At 52.3% G+C, this 21,112-nt stretch overlaps 3 protein-coding genes across 7 annotated transcripts; all 3 read left to right on the plus strand.

Moving 5' to 3' along the window:
• Window positions 1-211: 211 nt before the first annotated feature.
• On the plus strand, window positions 212-3,233 carry ATOSB (atos homolog B; the record flags this gene model as incomplete). Its single annotated transcript, XM_082842020.1, has 7 exons — window positions 212-1,105; window positions 1,265-1,323; window positions 1,515-1,620; window positions 1,746-1,904; window positions 2,231-2,299; window positions 2,383-2,558; window positions 2,676-3,233. The coding sequence occupies 7 exons, from the start codon at window positions 212-214 to the stop codon at window positions 2,827-2,829; spliced, it is 1,617 nt and encodes a 538-aa protein (XP_082698146.1). The 3' UTR covers window positions 2,830-3,233.
• Window positions 3,234-4,902: 1,669 nt separating this feature from the next.
• STOML2 (stomatin like 2) lies at window positions 4,903-8,165 on the plus strand. 3 transcript variants are annotated; one of them, XM_082842050.1, is made up of 10 exons: window positions 4,903-4,998; window positions 5,238-5,375; window positions 5,845-5,944; window positions 6,062-6,120; window positions 6,212-6,313; window positions 6,459-6,593; window positions 6,753-6,897; window positions 7,018-7,097; window positions 7,338-7,466; window positions 7,896-8,165. In XM_082842050.1, the coding sequence occupies exons 1-10, from the start codon at window positions 4,954-4,956 to the stop codon at window positions 8,031-8,033; spliced, it is 1,071 nt and encodes a 356-aa protein (XP_082698176.1). In that variant the 5' UTR covers window positions 4,903-4,953; the 3' UTR covers window positions 8,034-8,165. The 3 variants fall into 3 exon arrangements, with proteins under 3 accessions (XP_082698176.1, XP_082698175.1, XP_082698177.1); XM_082842049.1 differs by lacking the exon at window positions 7,338-7,466 and having other exon boundaries at window positions 4,928-4,998; XM_082842051.1 differs by lacking the exons at window positions 4,903-4,998; window positions 5,238-5,375 and adding an exon at window positions 5,406-5,443.
• Window positions 8,166-12,056: 3,891 nt separating this feature from the next.
• PIGO (phosphatidylinositol glycan anchor biosynthesis class O) lies at window positions 12,057-20,941 on the plus strand. Of its 3 annotated transcripts, none has more exons than XM_082843305.1 (11): window positions 12,057-12,098; window positions 12,874-13,385; window positions 13,991-14,134; window positions 14,320-14,443; window positions 15,105-15,264; window positions 15,477-15,656; window positions 15,883-17,407; window positions 17,978-18,181; window positions 18,399-18,613; window positions 19,224-19,294; window positions 19,448-20,941. In XM_082843305.1, the coding sequence occupies exons 2-11, from the start codon at window positions 12,875-12,877 to the stop codon at window positions 19,707-19,709; spliced, it is 3,396 nt and encodes a 1,131-aa protein (XP_082699431.1). In that variant the 5' UTR covers window positions 12,057-12,098; window position 12,874; the 3' UTR covers window positions 19,710-20,941. The 3 variants fall into 3 exon arrangements, with proteins under 3 accessions (XP_082699431.1, XP_082699432.1, XP_082699433.1); XM_082843306.1 differs by having other exon boundaries at window positions 12,074-12,098; window positions 12,845-13,385; XM_082843307.1 differs by lacking the exon at window positions 12,057-12,098 and having other exon boundaries at window positions 12,300-13,385; window positions 13,991-14,107.
• Window positions 20,942-21,112: the final 171 nt, after the last annotated feature.

Genomic DNA, 21,112 nt, shown 5'->3' on the forward strand with positions numbered 1-21,112 from the left:
TTAGATTGGGACACCTTCGCCCCCAGGAACCTCACAAGCTCACCTCTTCAGTCCAGGGGAGGATCTGAAATTCACCTGGGAGGGAGATGATTCACTGATTGCCCTGACCATCTTTTCTTCTCTTCTCTTGCACAGATGTCCCCAGGCCCCCCAGCCCAGGCCCAGCATAAAGGCTCTGGGGGGGGTCCCCCCTGACCCAAGGGGGGGCTTCATGCGCCACGTGCAGGCGGAGCCGTCTCCATCCTCAGAGCCAGAGGCTGGCCCTTCACAGCCTGCAGTCAGGCAGGGGGCCCTCCAGGGTGGCCTGCTCATGGGCTACAGCCCGGCGGGGGGGGCAACATCCCCCGGGGTCTACCAGGTATCCATCTTTTCCCCTCCAGCTGGTGCCTCCGAGCCTCACAGGGCCCTGAAACGGCCAGCCCCACCCACTGAGGGTCCCCGGGAGCTGAAGAGAGGCCCTGGGCTGGGGGCCAGAGAGGGACTACCCCCTGAAGAACCACCTACTCTGGGGCTATTGGGCCCAGAGGGACTGGGGCTGGGACTGGGCGTGGCCAGCCAACATTTCTGCCATCATGGCCTCTGTGTTGTGGAACAGGGAGGTAGCTCCACCTCACCTTGGACTTCAGGGGCCCCGAGTCCCCCCTGGTCCCCATCAAATGCTTCCTGCAGTACTTTGCACACCAGAGACTGGGCTTCCCCACATCCTGGGGGACAGGGGTCCCTGGGGGAGTCCCCAGGGCCAGCCCCTCCGGGCCAGCTGCACACACTTGACACTGATTTGCACAGTCTTGCACAAATAGGGGGTAAGAGCCTAGTGGCTGGGGTGGGCAATGGGGGCAGCCCCTGGCCTAGGGAGTCCCCTGGCACTGCCAATGGGCACAGCCCCGAGCACACACCCCCTGGCCCTGGACCTCCAGGCCCCTGTCCCACCAAGCGAAGGCTGCTTCCAGCTGGAGAAGCCCCGGATGTCAGCTCTGAGGATGAGGGGCCAGCCCCTCGGAGGCGCCGGGGAACCCTGGGCCACCCTCCTGCTGCCAACAGTTCTGATGCCAAAGCCACACCCTTCTGGAGCCACCTGCTGCCTGGGCCCAAGGAGCCTGTGCTGGTAAGCCAGGAGAGGAAGTGGTCTGCTCTTAAGTGGACATCTGTGTGAGGAAAGGTGATGGGCTTGGGAGGATGTTCCTATGAGAGCTTGTGATGAGCCCCTGCTCCAAACATACCTGGCCTCCACCCAATCTCTGTCCCTAATCTTTCCTCTCCATAGGACCCAACAGACTGCAGTCCCATGGGGCGGAGGCTGAAAGGTGCCTGTCGCCTGAAGCTGTAAGTGACCAGCTTCTCCCTCTACCCTTCCCTGAAAATGGGGCAGATGTCTGTAATTCTTTTTCCAACCCCAGGGTGGGGGACCTCAGGGAAGGAGCCCTAGGTAGTAGCAAATGGTGGGGCCCAAGGACAGTAGCAAGCGTAGCAGAATACCTCAAGCCAACCCACTTGTGTGTCCCCTCCCCTACCAGGAGCTCCCTTCGAAGCCTCCGGAAGAGGCCAGGCCTGCTGAGCACCCCCAGTGCCTCCCCTGTTCCTACCCCCGCCATCAGCCGTACCCTGTTGGGCAACTTTGAGGTAGTTCCCCTTGGGTTCCTTGATTGGTGGATCTTGCGGGAAGGGATGGTGGTGTGTGTGGCTTGGATGGGTAAGGAAAACAGCTAGCATCTGTCTCACAATATGTTTTCCCACCCCATCCCCAGGAATCATTGCTGCGAGGACGCTTTGCACCATCTGGCCACATTGAGGGCTTCACAGCAGAGATTGGAGCTAGTGGATCCTACTGCCCTCAGCATGTCACGCTGCCTGTCACTGTCACCTTCTTTGATGTTTCTGAGCAAAATGCCCCGGCTCCCTTCCTGGTATGACCTGACCTAAACCCAAAGTTAGCTCATAAGGGGCATGAGGGGTTGGGGGCAGGGGGTATTCTTTTTTTTCTTTTTTAACTGACAAAGCCAAAGACTTTATTGGGAAGGGCACCCTGGGCAGAGACCAGCAGAGTTAGGGAACCCAGGAGAACTGCTCTGGAAGTATTCTTTAGATGTTTTCGCCTAAGAGTCAGAGCCAGGTGGGGAGAACTCTAGTGTACGGCAGGGGCCAGGTCCCAGAATGAGAGATTGTGGAGATGGATGAGTGTTCAGGGATCTCCCAGACCCTACTTTGTCTGATGGCTCCATGGCCTTCCCAGGGCGTCGTGGACCTGAACCCCCTGGGGAGGAAGGGTTACAGCGTGCCCAAGGTGGGCACCATCCAAGTGGTGAGTTTTCCCTGAGGGGGAGTGGGAGTGGGGACAGGAAAACATCCCCTAGACCCTACCAACCTTGCCCTTCCTGTCCCCAGACCTTATTTAACCCCAACCAGACTGTGGTGAAGATGTTCCTCGTGACCTTTGACTTCTCGGACATGCCTGCTGCCCATATGACCTTCCTGCGTCATCGCCTCTTTTTGGTGCCTGTGGGTGAGGAGGGAAATGCTAGCCCCACCCGCTGCCTCCTCTGCTACTTGTTGCACCTCAGGTGAGGACAGGGCCCTGGATAGCCTTTCCACAACCCAGGCATGTCCTCCCTGAATAGCATCTCTCCTTGCTTGTCTACAGTCTGGGGTCTCACTTTGATCACCCTGTCCTCCCCCAGGTTCCGGAGCTCCCGCTCAGGCCGCTTAAGCCTGCATGGAGACATCCGCCTGCTTTTTTCCCGCCGGAGCCTGGAACTGGACACAGGGCTCCCCTACGAACTGCAGGCTGTGACTGAGGCCCCTCACAATCCACGTTATTCACCTTTGCCCTGATTGTCAGTGCCCTGAACCCATGTGGGCCAAGGACCTGCCCATCCTGCTCCATCCTGGACAGAGCAAACACGTGGAGAGGTGCGAGAGACCCTTCAGGCTTGAATTAAAGCCCTCACCACGCTCATGCCCAAACTGATTATTTGGGTGTTTAAAGCTTCTGATCTTACCACACTCTGCCCTACTCTGGGTACTCCACGTGCCTGCCCCCTCCCTTGGATTTCCCAGGCCAACTGCGGTAGTGGGGAGGAACTGGAGCTACCCTGAGGTTGTCCTAAGTTCCCAGGCAAGTCATGCCAGCGTTGCCTCCCTGTCCTGGGCAGGGGCCACTTATTATTTTATTTATTTTAATTTATAATTTATTCAAATTGGATTGCCTTGGTAACGTCCCAAACCTGATAATTGGCATTGCCCCTCCTCCTTTCCCACTCTCAGATATTGCTCCAACCTCAGGAGTTGAAGAGGCTGATATGGGGGCTGTAGGAGAACTGCTCTCCCTCAGCTGAGAGCAGAGAAGTATTCCGGAAGGACTGAGTCACCAGCCAAAGACTCAGCTTCCCCGGTCCTTCCTTATTCCTTTCACTTCCCCGACCCTCTCACCTCTCTCTGAAGGCCAACTTGTGTGTGTGTGTGTGTGTGTGTGTGTGTGTGTCTGTGTCTGTGTACGTGTATGTGTGTGAGAGAGAGAGCATGCGTGCAGGCACACACACACAGGTGTCAACCACACCTCATCTAGGACTTCAGACTCTGGTTGTCCCTCTCCTTCTGCCTGTGTCTCCTTGCTTTGGGGTCCTGACTGAGGAAGGTGTTCAGGGGACAGAGTCAGGGCCAAGGACTGGGGCGCCTCCTCTCACCTGGCCAGACTCTGACCCACCTACCTCAGTTGGGGTGAGGGGCACCCCTCAAACTCAGTCATGTAGTTATCAACTACCCCATTCCCCACTCTAGACTCTGACCTAGCCTTAGCCCTGATACCCGGGGCTGGGCTGAGAGGAACAAGCATTTGCTAAAACTTGAAAAAAAAAAACAGGAAAAAATTGTACCTGGTACTTTTTTTAAAAAAAAAAGAAAGAAAGAAAGAATAAATTCTTGTTTGAAACTTGAACTAAGCCTTACTTTTTCTGTTCGGGAGAGCATGGGGATGGGGATGGAGAGCCTAACTAGAGCCGGGACTCTGCCCTTTCCCCAGGAAAAAGGCCTGAGGCAGGGAAGTCTTAGGGGAGGCCCCATGATTCTTAGGGTCTGGTCTTGCCCCTTTCACATAATGGGGTGGTGTGGTGGGGAAGGTTCTGCTGTAAAAGCTAAACTCTGAAGGCGGATCTGGATTCTTACACTGGTTCTGTTGATGATTTTAGCTCCTCTGAGCTTCAGTGCTCTGATATGTAAAATGAGGGTGACTGTGCAAGTCTCCTAATGCATGTGACAGAGCATCGGAGATGTGTGCAGGGTGACATGCTCCAGAGAAGGCTGAATGTTGGGGCTGTGTGCCGGACTCTGTATGCGAGGGAACCTGGCCTGATAGACCCTGACGGGGTAGAGGAAGAAAAAGCTATGATGCCTTGGGAAAAGAGGGGAGGGGGAAACCTCAGTCCAATCACCGGGCAATGTTAGGCCCAGTCACCATGGTAACGGGAATGGGGTCGGTCCCCAGTGGGAGGCTGGGTACAGCACAGCAGGACTACCAGAGAATGTCACTATGGCAACCACGGCAATGAGTCAGCTCCAATCGCTCGTCGCCATGGTGAAAGATGGCGATTATACGCTCAGAAGGGTAAACTGAGTCTCCAGTGGGGATAAAGAATTCTGTGGGAAGCTTTTCTGGGACACCTGCACGCGAAAAGTAGCCTCCATTTGGTCACCGTGTTCGGGATCTTGGGCTTGAACAGCGAGAACAAGAAAAAGCTCCAGCCTTGAGCCCTCTCTAGAAAGTCTGCGTCTCCCAGCGAGCAACTTGATGCACGCTTCTGCCGAGTAACGCTGATTGGCTGAATGTAGAAGAGGGAAGGGAAGGCCGGAAGTACATCCGGGGGAGTGGAAATACGGGAGGAAAAGCTCAGGTCCGGGCATCTAGAGCGACCGCTCTGCTCCGCGTCTCGTTGGTTCCGGAGGCCGCTGTGGCAGTGGGAAATGCTGGCGCGCTCGGTGCGGGCGTCTGGGGCCCTTTTGCTGAGGGTGAGTGCAAGGCATCCTTTTCTAAGGGTCGGGCCAGAGATCACTTGGGTTTTCAACTGGGAAGGGGCCAGATTCTAAGTGTGGGGAGAGAACTGGAATCGGAGGTTATGGTACTCGCCTGAGTTCCTTTCCGAGAACCCTTTAGGGTCGCGGTTTAGGGACATGCCTCCGGGACAGGCACCGAGAGGGGCGGGGTGCCCGGCCGACTGGGTCTCTGCTGATCCTCGTCTTCCCTTTAGGGCTCCGTGCAGGCTTCTGGCCGCGCTGCGCGCCGCGCCTCCTCTGGATTGCCCCGAAACACCGTGGTGCTGTTTGTGCCGCAGCAGGAGGCTTGGGTGGTGGAGCGAATGGGCCGATTCCACCGCATCTTGGAGCCTGTGAGAACCTCTTCTGCCCACCCCGGGCCAGCCTGAATCCCAGTTCCCTCACGACATGGGGGAATGGGGTGAGACCTCGTTGGGGCCTGCCTTCACCTTTGGCTTATGACACCCTAGGCCAGACCTGGCAGGGCCCAGACTGCTGACGGTCATACCCATCTTACCACCTTTTCCCATTGCGCTAGCATCCCACAGGCCCCACATTAGGAACCTCTTCTATTAATCCTCTCAGCTCCACCTGTCTGCATGGAAAAGGCTACTCTCCTGGCTCCTATCTCCTTGACTGTCCCTTCCATTCAGAGATCCAGCCTCACATTCCTATCCTTACATTCTTACGTACCGGTGACACCCCAAGCCTTCTGTTTTTCTGGACAGAATCTATGTTGATTCCCTACCCACTCCAGGCCTAGCTTCGATCTCAACCCTACAGCCCCCCATCCTTCTGAAGACCTGTAACTCCTCTTCCCAGGGCTTGAATATCCTCATCCCTGTGTTAGACCGGATCCGATATGTGCAGAGTCTCAAGGAAATTGTCATCAACGTGCCTGAGCAGTCTGCCGTGACTCTTGGTGAGGGGTGTGGGGTGACATGGGTGCTCTGAGGCCATTAGGATGTGGTTGCAGGAGAAAGAGCTGATTGGGACCTGGAGGCCTGACCTCCTTTCTCTCCTGCTCCTGCACCTACAGACAATGTAACTCTGCAAATCGATGGAGTCCTTTACCTGCGCATCATGGACCCTTACAAGGTATCTGTCCTCTGCTTTATTCAGCTCCTGAGTTGCTCTCCTCACTAAAATCCTGCATGCAAGCTACTGACACTATCCATGCCCCTTTCAGGCAAGCTATGGTGTGGAGGACCCTGAGTATGCTGTCACCCAGCTAGCTCAGACAACCATGAGATCAGAGCTCGGCAAACTCTCTCTGGACAAAGTCTTCCGGGTAAGGGGATCTGAGCCAGAGTTAGGGTTTGAAGACACATACCTGGCACTCTCAGTCCTTTCTGGGGATCAGTTCCGGGACCTTCTCGGTTTAGCACCCTGAAGGTTGGGTTGAGACCATGGAGCTTACACCTCTCTTCCTCCAGGAGCGGGAGTCCCTGAATGCTAACATCGTGGATGCTATCAACCAGGCTGCTGACTGCTGGGGCATCCGCTGCCTCCGTTACGAGATCAAGGATATCCATGTGCCACCCCGGGTGAAAGAGTCCATGCAGATGCAGGTGGGGACCAGAGAGGGATGAGGTGGAGTACTTCAGGATGCTCCAGTTGCATAGGGACCTGGACTCCCTTCCCTGTTGTGATGGGTACAATTGCAGGTCTGTGTAAGAGTTTACTTTTACTCTGGTTTCTTGTTGATGGGGCTTGCTGGGGGCTTCTAGGTGGAGGCAGAGCGGCGGAAACGGGCCACAGTTCTAGAGTCTGAGGGGACTCGAGAGTCGGCCATCAACGTGGCAGAGGGGAAGAAGCAGGCACAGATCCTGGCCTCTGAGGCAGAAAAGGCTGAACAAATAAATCAGGCAGCAGGTCAGCAGAGGGTAGAGGCTGAGTGATGAACAGGGTATGGGTCTTTGAGGCTTGGTACTGGGACAGGAGCTTTTGGGGTACCCTGACCTCATAGGTTAAGCTCTGTCTCTTTTCTTCCAGGAGAGGCCAGTGCAGTTCTGGCCAAGGCCAAGGCTAAAGCTGAAGCTATTCGCATCCTGGCTGCAGCTCTGACACAACATGTGAGAGACCCCCTAGGTGGGATTGGGGATCAGGAATTGGCAGTAGAAGAGGTTCTCTTATCTACCCTTGGGAGAAATTCCTGCCTTTTTGGTTCCATTGAGCCACATTACATGATCTCTTGTATTGTGATCTGCATATCCTCTTTCTAGGAACCTGATTTCTCTCCACTTCCTTTCCTCCCCCCCCCACCCCCCATGCAAGTCTGTGATCTCTGATTTTTATCTTCCCTGTGGCCACAGAATGGAGATGCAGCAGCTTCACTGACTGTGGCTGAGCAGTATGTCAGCGCATTCTCTAAACTGGCCAAGGACTCCAACACTATCCTGCTGCCCTCCAACCCTGGCGACGTCACCAGTATGGTGGCTCAGGTTAGAGCGCCCTGAAGACCCAGCATAGAGCACCAATGCCAGAGACTGAGACGCTACCACCACCACCATCACTTTCCCCATCGAGTCCTCTAGAGTGCCCTGAGACCTACACCTCTCTTCATCCCCTGAACGAGACACCCCCAGTCATCCCTAGCAATAGGGAACCTCTTGAGACATCTTTCTTTTTTTTTTTCTTTTTTTTTTTTTTTTGGCAGATGCCTGTATTAGTATTTTGAGGGTGACCCTGCTCTGGTAGTTTGTAACATTCCTAGAACCGACTCCAAAGCTTTTAAGACTGAGGCTTGAGAGAGAGAAAGGAAAAACAAGCTTACTGGCCCTGGCTCTACCTTCTTCCTTTGAGCCGTTGGTGGGTTGGGCTATGCCTTCTGCCCTGTGTCATCATGGCTCTCTCTCTGTCCCTCTCCTCAGGCCATGGCTGTGTATGGGGCCCTCACCAAAGCCCCGGTGCCAGGAGCCCAGGACTCAGTCTCCAGCAGGAGCAGCAGAGATGTCCAGAGCACAGATGCAAGTCTTGATGAGGAACTTGATCGAGTCAAGCTGAGTTAATGGAGCTGGGCTTGGTCAGGGAGGCTGGGGACAGGGAAGCAGCGCTCCCAGATTCTGGCTCTAGCCTCCCTGCCAAGATTTTGGTTATTATTTTTTTATTTGAACTTTAATCATGTAATAAACTCACCAGTGGCAAACCAAAACTGTCCTCTTTGATTGGGGAATGAAGTTGGGAGAGTCACCGGTGTTCTCCTTGGATGACCACTGCCACCTCCAGTCCTGTCAGGTCTTGGGAACTGATTCCTCCATGAGCAAGATTAAATGTCATGTAAAGTGAAATCATCTTGCCTGTCTTCAGGAGAAGCTGTGGGATACAGTGGAAGGATTAAACCGCATGTCTACTGAACTGCCAGCTGGGGAGTGTAGTCCCCCCTCTTGCTAAGTGTAGGGCTGTGAATTTGAGCAGGTGTTGGTGTTTTTTTTAATGGGAAAGAGGACCGTCCTGGTAGAGTTGTGCTCAAAGGGTCCTCAGGGACTGAGGACACTCATTCGTTCATTCAAAAACATTCAATGCTCAGCCATAAGAAGGAATGAAATTGGGTCATTTGTAGAGACGTGGATGGGCCTAGAGACTGTCATACAGAGTAAGTCAGAAAGAAAAACAAATACAGTATATTAACACATATATGTGGAACTTAGAAAAATGGTACAAATGAACCAGTTTGCAGGGCAGAAATAGAGACAGATGTAGAGAACAAACGTATGGACACCAAGGGGGGAAAGTGGCAGGGGGCAGGTGGTGGTGTGATGAATTGGAAGATTGGGATTGACATGTATACACTAATATGTAAAAAATGGATAACTAATAAGAACCTGCTGTGTAAAAAAAAAAATTAAAAAAAACCCAAAACATTCAATGATGTCTACCATGTGCCAAGCTCAGTGCTACAGAAGAACCCAAATCCTATGGTCCCTGTTTTCACAGGAAACAGAGCTACAAAGTGATAAGTGCTGAGGTGGAGGAAAGTTCTGGCTGAGGGATCCTTGGGGGAGGATCATGTCACTTTGTGGGCAGCAAGGTTACTAACTCGGACATTGGGCTCAGGCTGGAAAAATCAATGCTTTCATCAGGCTACGGTTGGGGACTAGAATATGCAAAGGCCCACGGCTCCAGAGAAGTTGGAGTATTCACAGTTGTTCTTTGTGGCTGATGGGTGGGGTGTTAGGGGGTGTGACTATGTGGCAGGGGCCAAATCTCAGGGAGATAGGGTCTTGAAAGAGTTCGGCCTTTATCTGGAGAGCAGGGAGCATGAAGGGTTTTTTCCCTTCCCATGAAGAATTTTAAGAAGATTAAGGTAATCACATCAGAGTTTCAGATGGAGCTGTTCTGCTGCGATGTGGTCAGGGGATTTGAAGGAGAGATGGGAGGCTGGAAGGACAGTAAGAAGGCTACTTCAGTGGTCCTGGAGAGGGTGGTGAGGCCTGAACATAGGTAAGGGGCTTTGGGGATGAAGGTGGAGGGATATTTCAACATATTTCTGAATTAGAATTTACTCATTTATCCATTTAATGATTTTATTGAATCCCAACTATATGCCAAGCACCGAGGATATAGTAATAAAGAAAACAAAATTCCCTACTCTCAATGAGCTTACATTCTATTTGGAAGGGACAAATCATTAATAAGATGTATAGTATTTCAGATGCTGATGAGTTGTACTAGAGAGGGAAGTAAAGAAAGGAAGGGAGGGCTTCCCTGGTGGCGCAGTGGTTGAGAGTCCGCCTGCCGATGCAGGGGACACAGGTTCGTGCCCCGGTCTGGGAAGATCCCACATGCCGTGGAGCAGCTGGGCCCGTGAGCCATGGCTGCTGAGCCTGCGCATCCGGAGCCTGTGCTCCGCAATGGGAGAGGCCACAACAGTGAGAGGCCTGCGTACTGCAAAAAAAAAAAAAAAAAAAAGGAAGGGAGATGGGGAACTTGAGAGGACGGGCTGTAACATTAAGTAGAGGGTTACAGGAAGCCTCACTGATGGTACATTTAAGCTTAGATATGGAGATGAGGAGGGAACGGCAGCATGGCTGCCTTGTAATGTGAAGAGCAAAGCAACTACAGTGGATAGAACTGAGTTAAGGAAACAAGTGGCAGCTAGATGAATCAAAGAAGGAAGTGGGGAGTCAGTGTGTAGATTTGTAGGGCCATGTAGAACCACTACAAGAATTTAGGCTTTACTCTGAGATGAGAAACCATTGGAGAGGTTTTTTTGTTTTAAATGGTAGCTTTTCTGAGATATAATTCACATACAATGTGATTCACCTGCTTAAAGTGTAAATTCAATAATTTCTAGTATATTCACAGAATTGGGCAACCATCACAATTTAGAACATTTTCATCACTGCTCCCCAACCCCACTCCGCCACAAAACCCCTGTACCCATTAGTAGTCACTCCTCTCTCCCCTCAACCCTAGACAACCACTAATTTACTTTCTGTATCTTTAGATTTACATATTCATGTAAATGGAATAATACATGCTATTTTGTGATTGGCTTCTTTCCCTTAGCATGTTTTTTTAAAAATATTTATTTATTTGGCTGTACCAGGTCTCAGTTGTGGCACCCGGGCTCTTCGTTGCCGCGTGCAGGATTTTCATTGCAGCATGCAGGATCTTTAGTTGCGGCATGTGGGATCTAGTTCCCTGACCAGGGATCGAACCTGGGCCCCATGCATCAGGAGCGTGGAATCTCAGCCACTGAACCACTACGGTAGTCCCCTAGTGAGCATGTTTTTAGGTTTCATTCATGTAGTTGCATGTAACCACTTGTAGTACGTCATCCCTTTTTTTATTGGCCAAACAATATTCTGTTGTATAGATATACCATATTTTGTTCATCCATTTATCAGTGAAGGCCATTTGGGTTGTTTCCACCTTTTGGCTATTATGATAATGCTACTATGAACCTTCATGTGCAAGTTTTTGTGTGGCCACAGGTTTTTCTCTTGGGTATATACCTACAAGTGGAATTGCTGGTCATATGGTAGCTCTATGTTTAACCTTTGGAAGAATTGCCAGACTTCTTTTCAAAAGCTGCTGCACCCTTTTTCAATTCCAACAGCAGTTTATGAGGGTTCACATTTTTCACACCCACATCAATACTTGTTATTTATCTTTTTTATTATAGCCATCCTCCTGTGTTTAAAGTGGTATCTCTAGCATTTCCCTGATGGCTAATAATGTTGAGCATCTTCTCATGTGTTAATAGTTCATATATTTTCTTCGGGATTTCCCTGGTGGCACAGTGGTTAAGAATCCGCCTACCAATGCAAGGGACACGGGTTCGAGCTCTGGTCCAGGAAGATCCCACATGCTGCAAAGCAACTAAGCCCTTGTGCCACAACTACTGAGCCCGCATGCTGCAACTACTGAAGCCTGCATGCCTAGAGCCCGTGCTCCACAACAAGAGAAGCCACTGCAAAGAGAAGCCTCCACACCGCAACGAAGAGTGGCCCCCGCTCGCCGCAACTAGAGAAAGCCCGCACACAGCAACAAAGACCAACGCAGCCAAAACTTTAAAAAAGCCTTCTTTGGAGAAATGTCTATTCAGATCCTTTGCCCATTAAAAAAAATTTTTTTTAATTGAAATATAGTTGATTTACAATGTTGTGCCTCTTTGCCCATTTTTGAATTGGATTGTCTTATTACTGAGTTGTAAGATTCATCCTTGGAAAGGATGAATAATAAAATCTATCAGTTGGAGTCAGCTTGGCAAAAAGGGGGAAATAAATATTATCCCTATTTTACAGATGAGGTAATGCCCAATAATGACAGTGAGTGGCAGGGCTAGGATTCAAGCTAAGTTTGGTTCCAGAGGCTTAGATCTTAGTCTTAACCAAGAATGGACAGTGGCTCCCTGAACTCTTCTAGTTTAGGGCCTTGCCCCCAATTCTAAATTACTATACTCTCCCATCAAACTCCCGTCTCTGGCCAGCCTTGCGTTCCTTGCCGAACTTCCTCGGAGGCGCCAGCAGATGGCGATAGGGACTCCCGAGGGTCGCTCTAGCCGGCGCACGCACCTCTGTGGTGCCAGGACACAGGCGCCGACGCTGCACTTCCGGGCGCCATTCAAGGTGAGCCAGGGTCTCCCCCAATCCCCTTGCGCTCGCTTTTGCCTGAAGTTAGGGGCCCTTCCACCCCACTAAGAGCTCGCAGTCTAGCGGGCCCCGTACCCAGGTCAGGGTGCCCAGCCGGAGGCCGGGTAGCCACCTGAGGAGGCAGAGCCATCCGGACGTCTGGGTCCTAGCGAGGCCCAACTGCCTCAAGACCTCGCACCTCTGCCCTGCTGCGCCGGGGAGGTCGCGCTTCTGGTCTCCTGGCGATCCTGGCTGTCCGGAAGCGGAGTAGGACTCCTTCCCTTCGTCCCCTGGGTCCCCACCAGGCGGCGCCATCAGCCTGGCCGGGATTCCCCTGCGGCTGCGAGCCCTGGCCACTCCAGGGGTGTTGAAATTGGCGAGGAGAGAGGAGAAACGGGCTGTCAGAAAGCAGTCTACCACTTGGAATAAGTTTCCCTCGTGGGCTGTGTTTTCCATCATTAGGATCTCCTGGCGTACAAATTCCTGTGCTCCACCCCCGAAGATCCTGATTCAGGGCATTTGGGGTGGCGCCTGGAAATCACCATTTTAAAACAGCTGCTTCAGGTTGATACCCATAGCCTGCGCACCTCGCCTTCAGAAACTCTGGTATAACTGGTGGAGAGGAACATTGCATTGGGTTGGCTATGGGACTGTTTATCTTCAGGAAGGCTTCCAAGAGGAAGTGATTCTAGCTGGGCTTTGTGTTGAGAGACTAGACTATCTGCTGGTTCTTTGCCTCACAGTTATGAATTCCCTCCCCCGCCACCACCAGGATGCGGAAGATCTCAGTGCTGCTCTTCCTGGCCTGGGTGGGCTTCCTCTTCTACGCCGGCATTGCTCTCTTCACCAGTGGCTTCCTGCTCACCCGTTTGGAGCTCACCAACCATAGCAGCTGCCAAGAGCCCCCAGGCCCTGGGTCCCTGCCATGGGGGAGCCGAGGGGAGCCCGGGGCCTGCTGGATGGCTTCCCGATTCTCCCGACTTGTGTTGGTGCTCATAGACGCTCTGCGATTTGACTTTGCCCAGCCCCAGCTCTCACATGTTTCTGGGGAGCCTCCCATCTCCCTGCCCTTCCTGGGCAAACTGGGCTTCTTGCAGAGGATCCTGGAAATTCAGCCCCACCATGCCAGGCTCTACCAGTCCAAGGTTGACCCCCCGACCACCACCATGCAGCGCCTCAAGGCCCTCACCACCGGCTCACTGCCTACCTTTATTGACGCTGGCAGTAATTTTGCCAGCTACGCCGTAGCGGAAGACAATCTCGTTAAGCAGCTTACGAGTACAGGTTAGTCAGGCCTCTTTGGTGGCCAGGAGTACCTTGGCAAATTTCTTTAGACGTCAGAGAGCCAGAACTTTGGGTGCCCAGCTGCGTGCTTGACTAGGAGGACAGGAAGGAGAAAGAGACCCTGACTCTGTATGCAGGGAGCTCAGGTCCGGGCTCTGTCCTTCTGGCGTTTGTAATCTGCATGGGGTATTGGTTTTACTTTGGGCGAGCTCTCAGTAAAGGGGCAGGGGAGAGACGAAAAGAAGATGTGGGTCTGGTATTTTCAAAAGCGTGGAGAAGAGAGCAGAGGGTCCAGGCCCCGTCCACTCACTGACTGAGAAAAAGCAATATGTACCCAGGAAAAATAGAGCAGCAGAGGTAGCCAGGGGCTGAGAATTAGCAGAGCTTTTTATAGGAATAAGTAGTAAAAGGTCTGGGTGGAGTATGGTTACCAGGGAAAGCTTCCTGGCAGAAAATTTTAGGCCTTGAAGGATAAAGAGTTGTTTGGATGGAACTGCTGTGCCTTATAGTGCATGGTTGGGATTTCTGATAGATCTTTAAAAGGCCTTTCCTCTTCCCCGTCTCCTGACTCCTGCTCAGGCTGTGACCCACTCATGTCCCTGCAGGAAGGCGTGTGGTCTTCATGGGAGATGAAACCTGGAACGATCTTTTTCCTGGAGCTTTCTCCCAAGCTTTCTTTTTCCCGTCCTTCGATGTTAGAGACCTACACACAGTGGACAATGGTATCCTGGAACACCTCTACCCAATCAGTGAGCACGGGGCCAGAGGCAGGCCTAAGACTGGGAGCTGGGGAGGGCTACGTCAGTCCACAAATTCTGAACCTCCCATGGATGCAGTGGCCTGGGCTTGTGCCCCTGGACATAGGAGCATCAGAGCCTGGCTGGGGTTGAGGAGTGGGCCTTAGTCCCCTGTGCTCAGGTTCTCTCCTTCACAGTGGACAGTGGTGAATGGGATGTGCTGATTACTCACTTCCTGGGTGTGGATCACTGTGGCCACAAGCATGGCCCTCATCATCCTGAAATGGCCAAGAAACTTAGCCAAATGGACCAGGTGATCCAGTGAGTGTGGGATATTGGCTGGGGGAGTGGGTTTGTGTCTGAGAATCTCATAATATATGGTCCCAAGAGAAAAAAAATCTTTATTTGGAACTCTTACTTGGCTAAATTCTGTCTTCTCTAGGCCTTTTTCTGAAGCTAGGGGCCTCATCCGTTTTGAGTAACTTAGCATGTGATTTTGGGCAGTAGGGTTATGACCGAGGAAGTGTTTTTTTGCCAGAGGTCTAGGCCCTACTAGTGGAAGTTAATTGGCTGGGGGTGAATGGGCCCCTGAGAAAAATCTTTTTTTAATTAATTAATTTATTTATTTATTTCTGGCTGCGTTGGGTCTTTGTTGCTGCGCACGGGCTTTCTCTAATTGCGGCGAGCAGGGGCTACTCTTCATTGCGGTGCGCGGGCTTCTCCTTGCGGTGGCTTCTCTTGTTGCAGAGCACAGGTTCTAGGCACGTGGGCTTCAGTAGTTGTGGCTTGCGGGCCCTAGAGCACAGGCTCAGCAGTTGTGGCGCACGGGCTTAGTTGCTCTGCGGCACGTGGGATCTTCCTGGACCAGGGCTCGAACCCGTGTCCCCTGCATGGGCAGGTGGATTCTTAACCACTGCGTCACCAGGGAAGTCCCTGAGAACAATCATTATCCCTACCTTCTGACACATTTCTTGGCCCCCAGGGGACTCGTGGAGCGTCTGGAGAATGACACGCTGCTGGTAGTGACTGGGGACCATGGGATGACCACGAGTGGGAACCATGGAGGGGACAGTGAGCTGGAGACCTCAGCTGCACTTTTTCTGTATAGTCCCACAGCCCTCTTCCCCAGCGCCCCACCAGAGGTGAGGCCTGAGCTGTGCTTTGTGTGGTTTCCCGCTATTCAGTCCGCATCATAATCGTAGCATCCTCGTGGATCCCTCCATTTTAAGCCCCCAAATTCATAACCCTGGGCATCCCCCATTCTTATTTCCTACCTAGGCCCCTATGTCTTCCATCCTAAACAACTGACCTCAGCTTTTTGTTGAACCCGTTGACCCCTGTCCTTGTTCTCTAGGAGCCAGAGGTAATTCCTCAAATCAGCCTTGTGCCTACGCTGGCCCTGCTGTTGGGCCTGCCCATCCCATTTGGGAACATCGGGGAGGTGATAGCTGAGGTGTTCTCGGAGGTCGAAGACTCCCAGCCTCACTCTTCTACTCTGGCCCAAGCCTCAGCTCTCCATCTCAATGCCCAGCAGGTAGGTAATGGGCTGGGCTTCAGGTGACAGAGTTAGGTTGAGCATGGGAGAAGCATAATGACCCACTCTGTTGTCCTTTGTTCAGTCTTAATATCACATTCCATAGCCAAGTACGCCCTCTCTCCCTGTCCTGGACGGAGTTTGGGTCCCTGATTTCTAGGTACCCCACATGGTAATACTTGTCCTTGTCTGTGTCCCAGTTCACGTCTCTGATCTTTTCTGCCAGGTGTCCCGATTTCTTCACACCTACTCAACTGCTGCTCAGGACCTCCAAGTTAAGGAGCTTCATCGACTGCAGAACCTCTTCTCCAAAGCTTCTGCTGACTACCAGCGGCTTCTGCAGAGCCCCCAGGGGGCTGAGGCAGCACTACAGACTGTGATTACTGAGCTGCAGCAGTTCCTGCGGGGAGTTCGGGCCATGTGCATTGAGTCTTGGGCTCGTTTTTCTCTGGTCCGCATGGCAGGGGGTGCTGCTCTCTTGGCTGCTACCTGCTTTCTTTGCCTACTGGTATCCCAGTGGGCAGCATCCCCAGGCTTCTATTTCCGCCCTTTCCTAATACCCATGGCCTGGGGTTTGACTGGAGCCTTAGTGTGTGCTGGGCTCCTGGCAACTACTGGGCTGAAGCTGGATTCAGTGGTTCTAGGGGCCATGGCTGCAGTGGGCTCACTTCTGCCTTTTCTGTGGAAAGCCTGGGCTAGCTGGGGAGCTAAGAGGCCCCTGGCAGCCCTGCTTCCCATGCCTGGGCCTGTCCTGTTACTCCTGCTCATTCGCTTTGCTGGATTCTTCTCTGATAGCTTTGTTATAGCCGAGGCCAGGGCCGCCCCCTTCCTTTTGATCTCACTTATCTTGCTCCTGGTTGCCCAGCTTCACTGGGAGGGCAAGCTGCTGCCACCTAAGCTACTCACAATACCTCGCCTTGGCTTTCTGACCCCAGCAGGCCCCCCACGTCACAATGGCACGCATGCCCTGGGGCTTGGAGTTGGGTTGCTTTTATGTATAAGGCTAGCTGGGCTTTTTCATCGCTGCCCTGAAGAGACGCCTGCTTGCAGCTCCTCTCCCTGGCTGAGTCCCCTGGCATCCATGGTGGGTGGTCGAGCCAAGAATGTGTGGTATGGAGCTTGTGTGGGGGCGCTGGCGGCCCTGTTAGCTGCCGTGCGCCTGTGGCTTCGCCGCTATGGTAATCTCAAGAGTCCTGAGCCCCCTGTGCTCTTTGTGCGCTGGGGGCTGCCACTGATGGGACTAGGCACTGCCGCCTACTGGGCCTTGGCATCAGGGGTGGATGAAACACCCCCACGTCTCCGGGCCCTGGTCGCTGGGGCATCAGTTATGTTACCTAGGGCTGTGGCCGGGTTGGCTGCTTCAGGGCTCATGCTGCTGCTCTGGAGGCCTGTGACGGTGCTGGTGAAAGCTGCAGCGGGTGCTCCACGGACCAGGACTGTCCTCACTCCCTTCTCAGGCCCCCCCACTTCTCAGGCTGACCTGGATTATGTGGTTCCTCAAATCTACCGACACATGCAGGAGGAGTTCCGGGGCCGGCTAGAGAGGACCAAATCTCAGGGCCCCCTGACGGTGGCCGCCTATCAGTTGGGGAGTGTCTACTCGGCTGCTATGGTCACGGCCCTCACCCTCTTGGCCTTTCCACTTCTGCTATTGCATGCAGAGCGCATTAGCCTTGTGTTCCTGCTTCTGTTTCTGCAGAGCTTCCTTCTCCTGCATCTGCTTGCTGCTGGGATACCCATCACCACCCCTGGTAAATACATATCTCAGCCCTGATTCATCCAAGGACAGTAGTGATGTGAATTCAGCCCCTCTTATTTTCAGGGAGGTGTTGCTCCTCAGGTTCTTCACCTTGATACAGGGTCTCACGCCCCAACAGTTGAGAGGGTCTTCCTGATGTCCTGTCTCTCATCTGCTGTAGCCAAGCTAATTGATCCCTCCCATTGGCTTTCAGGGCCAGCAGGGTTCATGGAGGAGGGAGACAAACAGTACTCCAAGACTCAATTCTTAATGGAAATGTTACATCCTCGTGAGCGCATTTCCTGATTCTCCAGTGATGAGAGTGGTGAATTGAGCATATTCACCACTCATAGTGAGCTGTGTGTATATGAGAGAAAGAGGCTGACCACAGATTAGAGCAGTGGGGCTTTGTGCCACGGAGGGAATTAGAATAACAGAGTGTTGACTGTTAGAAGCTTGGGGTGATGGGCATGCTCGTGTGTAAGAGACAGCACTGAGGTCGTAGGTGTATATGATCTTGGGGCAGTGGGCTGTGGGTTAGGGAGTGGGATGTGACTGTAAAGAGGCATATCTCTTCCTCCAGGTCCTTTTACTGTGCCTTGGCAGGCAGTTTCTGCTTGGGCCTTCATGGCAACACAGACCTTCTATTCCACGGGTCACCAGCCCGTCTTTCCAGCTATCCATTGGCATGCTGCCTTCGTGGGAGTCCCAGAGGGCCATGACTTTACCTGGCTGTCTGCTTTGCTGGTGGGAACCAACACCTTTGCCTCCCATATCCTCTTTGCAGGTAACTCCTCATTCCTCCCTTGCTTCCATTGTTTACTCTGGCTTCGTGGAAGGAAAGGAAACCCCAGGATTTGAGTGGGGAAATGTGATTTTGTTAGATCTTTGGCACCCCTTGGCCTTTGCTAATTGGAGGCTGAGCCAACTAGGGTAGTTGGGGGCCAGGGTGGCCTGGTCCCTGGGTCCTCCATTGATTCTAGCCCTGCCTTCCTCTGAGGCAGTAGGTTGCCCATTGCTCCTGCTCTGGCCCTTTCTCTGTGAGCGTCAAGGGCCCCGGAAGAGGCGGCAGCCCCCAGGGAATGAAGCTGAGGCCAGAGTCAGGCCTGAGGAGGAGGAGGAGCCACTGATGGAGATGCGGCTCCGGGACGCGCCTCACCACTTCAATGCAGCGCTGCTGCAGCTGGGCCTCAAGTACCTCTTTGTCCTTGGTATTCAGGTGGGTGCAGGGGAGAGATCATGGAGTTAGTGATCTTTTCTCATGCTGTACATCACATTCTTTCACACTTTGCCAAAACCCTAGGAGAGAGCCTTGACTGAGGTATAGATAAGTGAAGTGATTGCCCAAAGGCCAGTGGCCTCAAATGGCAGTATTAAGACTTGAACCTGGGTCTCCTTCATCCTAGTCTTGGATTGTTTCCTCTCTACAAGCTAGATCTGGACCTGATGGTTTCATCTGGGGATTACTCCATTAGTGGACAGCCTGGAAAATCTGAGGTGATGGCCAGGATTCTTTCCCAATCTGTGATCATTGATCTTCCTTTCCTTCAGAGGCAGAAGGTGTGACTCTGACATTCCCTCCACCCTGGGAGGCAGAGCCTGAGTGTCAGCAGCACAGATGAATAGTGCTTGCCCAAGGTCACACTGCAAGTCGTGGCTGGGCCAGGAAAAGAATTAGGTCTCCTAACTCCTAACCCAGGGTTTTTTTCCACTGACACACACTACTTTCCTTCCCCTTCCATTCTTCACAGGGACCTGCAGCAATTCTCTATACGACCTGCTTCCTCCTCCCCTTCCTTAATAACTTGACCTCTCCTCTCTTCCCTTAGATTTTGGCCTGTGCCTTGGCAGCCTCCATCCTCCGCAGGCATCTCATGGTCTGGAAGGTGTTTGCCCCCAAGTGAGTGGATTTGCTTGAGAAGTATTGGTGTGGGGGAGGGTGAAGCTTGGAGCAAACAATGAACATTCAGAGTGGACAAGGTTTTGCCTCAGCAGGGAAAAGGCTCTAGACCTCCTGTCTGTGTCCTTTGAGATTCTCCACCTTTCTTTGCAGGTTCATTTTTGAGGCCGTGGGCTTCATTGTGAGCAGCGTGGGACTTTGCCTGGGCATAGCTTTGGTGATGCGAGTGGATGGTGCTGTGAGCTCCTGGTTCAGGCAGTTAGTTCTGGCCCAGCAGAAGGCTGGAGAACAATCTAGCCTGGTCTATACGGGTGCTGGATCATCTGCAAGAGAGGCTCAGTCACACCTCTTACCACCATGCAGCCAGGATCTACTGGCATCTGGGACTTCATTATTTTATAATTCAAAATCATAGTGGAGCCTAATCCGTAACTCCTGCTTTGGATACATCTGAGAGACTGAGGGGCTGCCTCCGAAGTGGAATGAAATAATGATGTAAATATGTGTGTCTGAGGTGTAGGGGAGCCCCCACTGTCCTGTAGGGGATATGTGGAGGGTCAGTCTCCCCTCATCCAGGCACAGATGGGATCAGCACTCTTATGGAGACCTGGCCACATCTGAGAACTCTGGGAGGTGGTTGGAGTTGTCTGAATTCACTTCTCCCAACTCCTCCCAAATCACTACTGTTATTCCACCTGCCATTTTCCTTTGCCATGGAACATATTTTATTAAATTCTTTTGCTTTGGCTGATAACAGAGATGGCTGAAAAGACAGGCCCAGGCATCATGGAGCACACAGACTTTCACTGTCTAAAGCCCCAATAGTGCTGTATCTCCTCCTCCTCAACTGTGTCCTTTCACTTCAGAACACCCTTTGCCCTTCACGTCTGTGGAGGCTTCCCTGGTTTCCCAACCTATGCTGCCTTTTATCAGACCTACTCATCCATCTAACACACCTTGTCCCATTGATTATTCCTGACTTGAAGCCAAAATTTTTTGAATCTAATGCTCCTCACACATCTCCTGTGCCCTCCATCCACCTCACTACCGCTGTGTCATGTTGAAGTGCTGGCATGAAATCCTTATGGAAACATCCATCAAAGAAGTGGGGAAGAGGTTCTGAGAAGGGTCAGGACTGGGGTTTGAGGTTTGAGGGTGCCCAGGACAGGAAGAGATGATGTATATGATTTGCAAATAATTTCTCCCACTTTGTGACTTTTCTTTGAGTTTTCTTTTCTTTTTTTTATTGAGGTATAATTGACATCTTTGAATTTTCTTTTTTTCCCAGTTTATTGAGATATAATTGACATACATCACTGGATAAGTTTAAGGTGTCCAGCATAACAGTTTAACTTACATCTTTGAATTTTCTTGACGGTGTCTTTGTAGCACAAGAGTTTTTAATTTTAATGAAGTCCAATTTATCCATTTTGAGTTGACTTTATAGATGGCAAGTGTCGCAGCTTGTTTCTTCTTTGCATACGGATCTCCAATTCTACTCCATATGTTGAAAGGACTGGGCAGGTATATTTGAGCAGGGCAGGCTGCACAGGCACAGGGCTGCGCTGCCAGCTAGTCGGACTGCATGTGGTTGAGCAGACTGTGGTGAGCGTGTTGGTGCTCCATGGTGAGCAGAGATAGGATGGGCCGATTACCGAGGGTTTCGGTCTCAGGTCAGGTTCTTTTTGAAGACACTTCTGGGGCTGGACCTTTTGAGGCGGCTCCCGGCGGTACTACAACTCCCAGCGTGCATCGCGCGGGCCAGCCCTCCGCGGCGGGGGAGATCCCCGGCCGACCTGGATGTGTGGCGGCAAGGGA

The sequence above is a fragment of the Leucopleurus acutus genome, assembly GCF_964270905.1.
Source record: "Leucopleurus acutus genome assembly, chromosome: 7".
NCBI classification, from domain to species: domain Eukaryota; kingdom Metazoa; phylum Chordata; class Mammalia; order Artiodactyla; family Delphinidae; genus Leucopleurus; species Leucopleurus acutus.

Coding starts and splice junctions, on each gene's coding strand:
- PIGO (XM_082843305.1), top strand. CDS start 12,875: ATGCGGAAGATCTCAGTGCTGCTCTTCCTGGCCTGGGTGGGCTTCCTC. Junction 17,408..17,977: donor GATACCCATCACCACCCCTG/GTAAATACATAT, acceptor CTCTTCCTCCAG/GTCCTTTTACTGTGCCTTGG. Junction 18,614..19,223: donor TCTTTGTCCTTGGTATTCAG/GTGGGTGCAGGG, acceptor CTCTTCCCTTAG/ATTTTGGCCTGTGCCTTGGC.
- STOML2 (XM_082842050.1), top strand. CDS start 4,954: ATGCTGGCGCGCTCGGTGCGGGCGTCTGGGGCCCTTTTGCTGAGG. Junction 5,376..5,844: donor TCCACCGCATCTTGGAGCCT/GTGAGAACCTCT, acceptor TCCTCTTCCCAG/GGCTTGAATATCCTCATCCC. Junction 7,098..7,337: donor CTGCAGCTCTGACACAACAT/GTGAGAGACCCC, acceptor CTGTGGCCACAG/AATGGAGATGCAGCAGCTTC.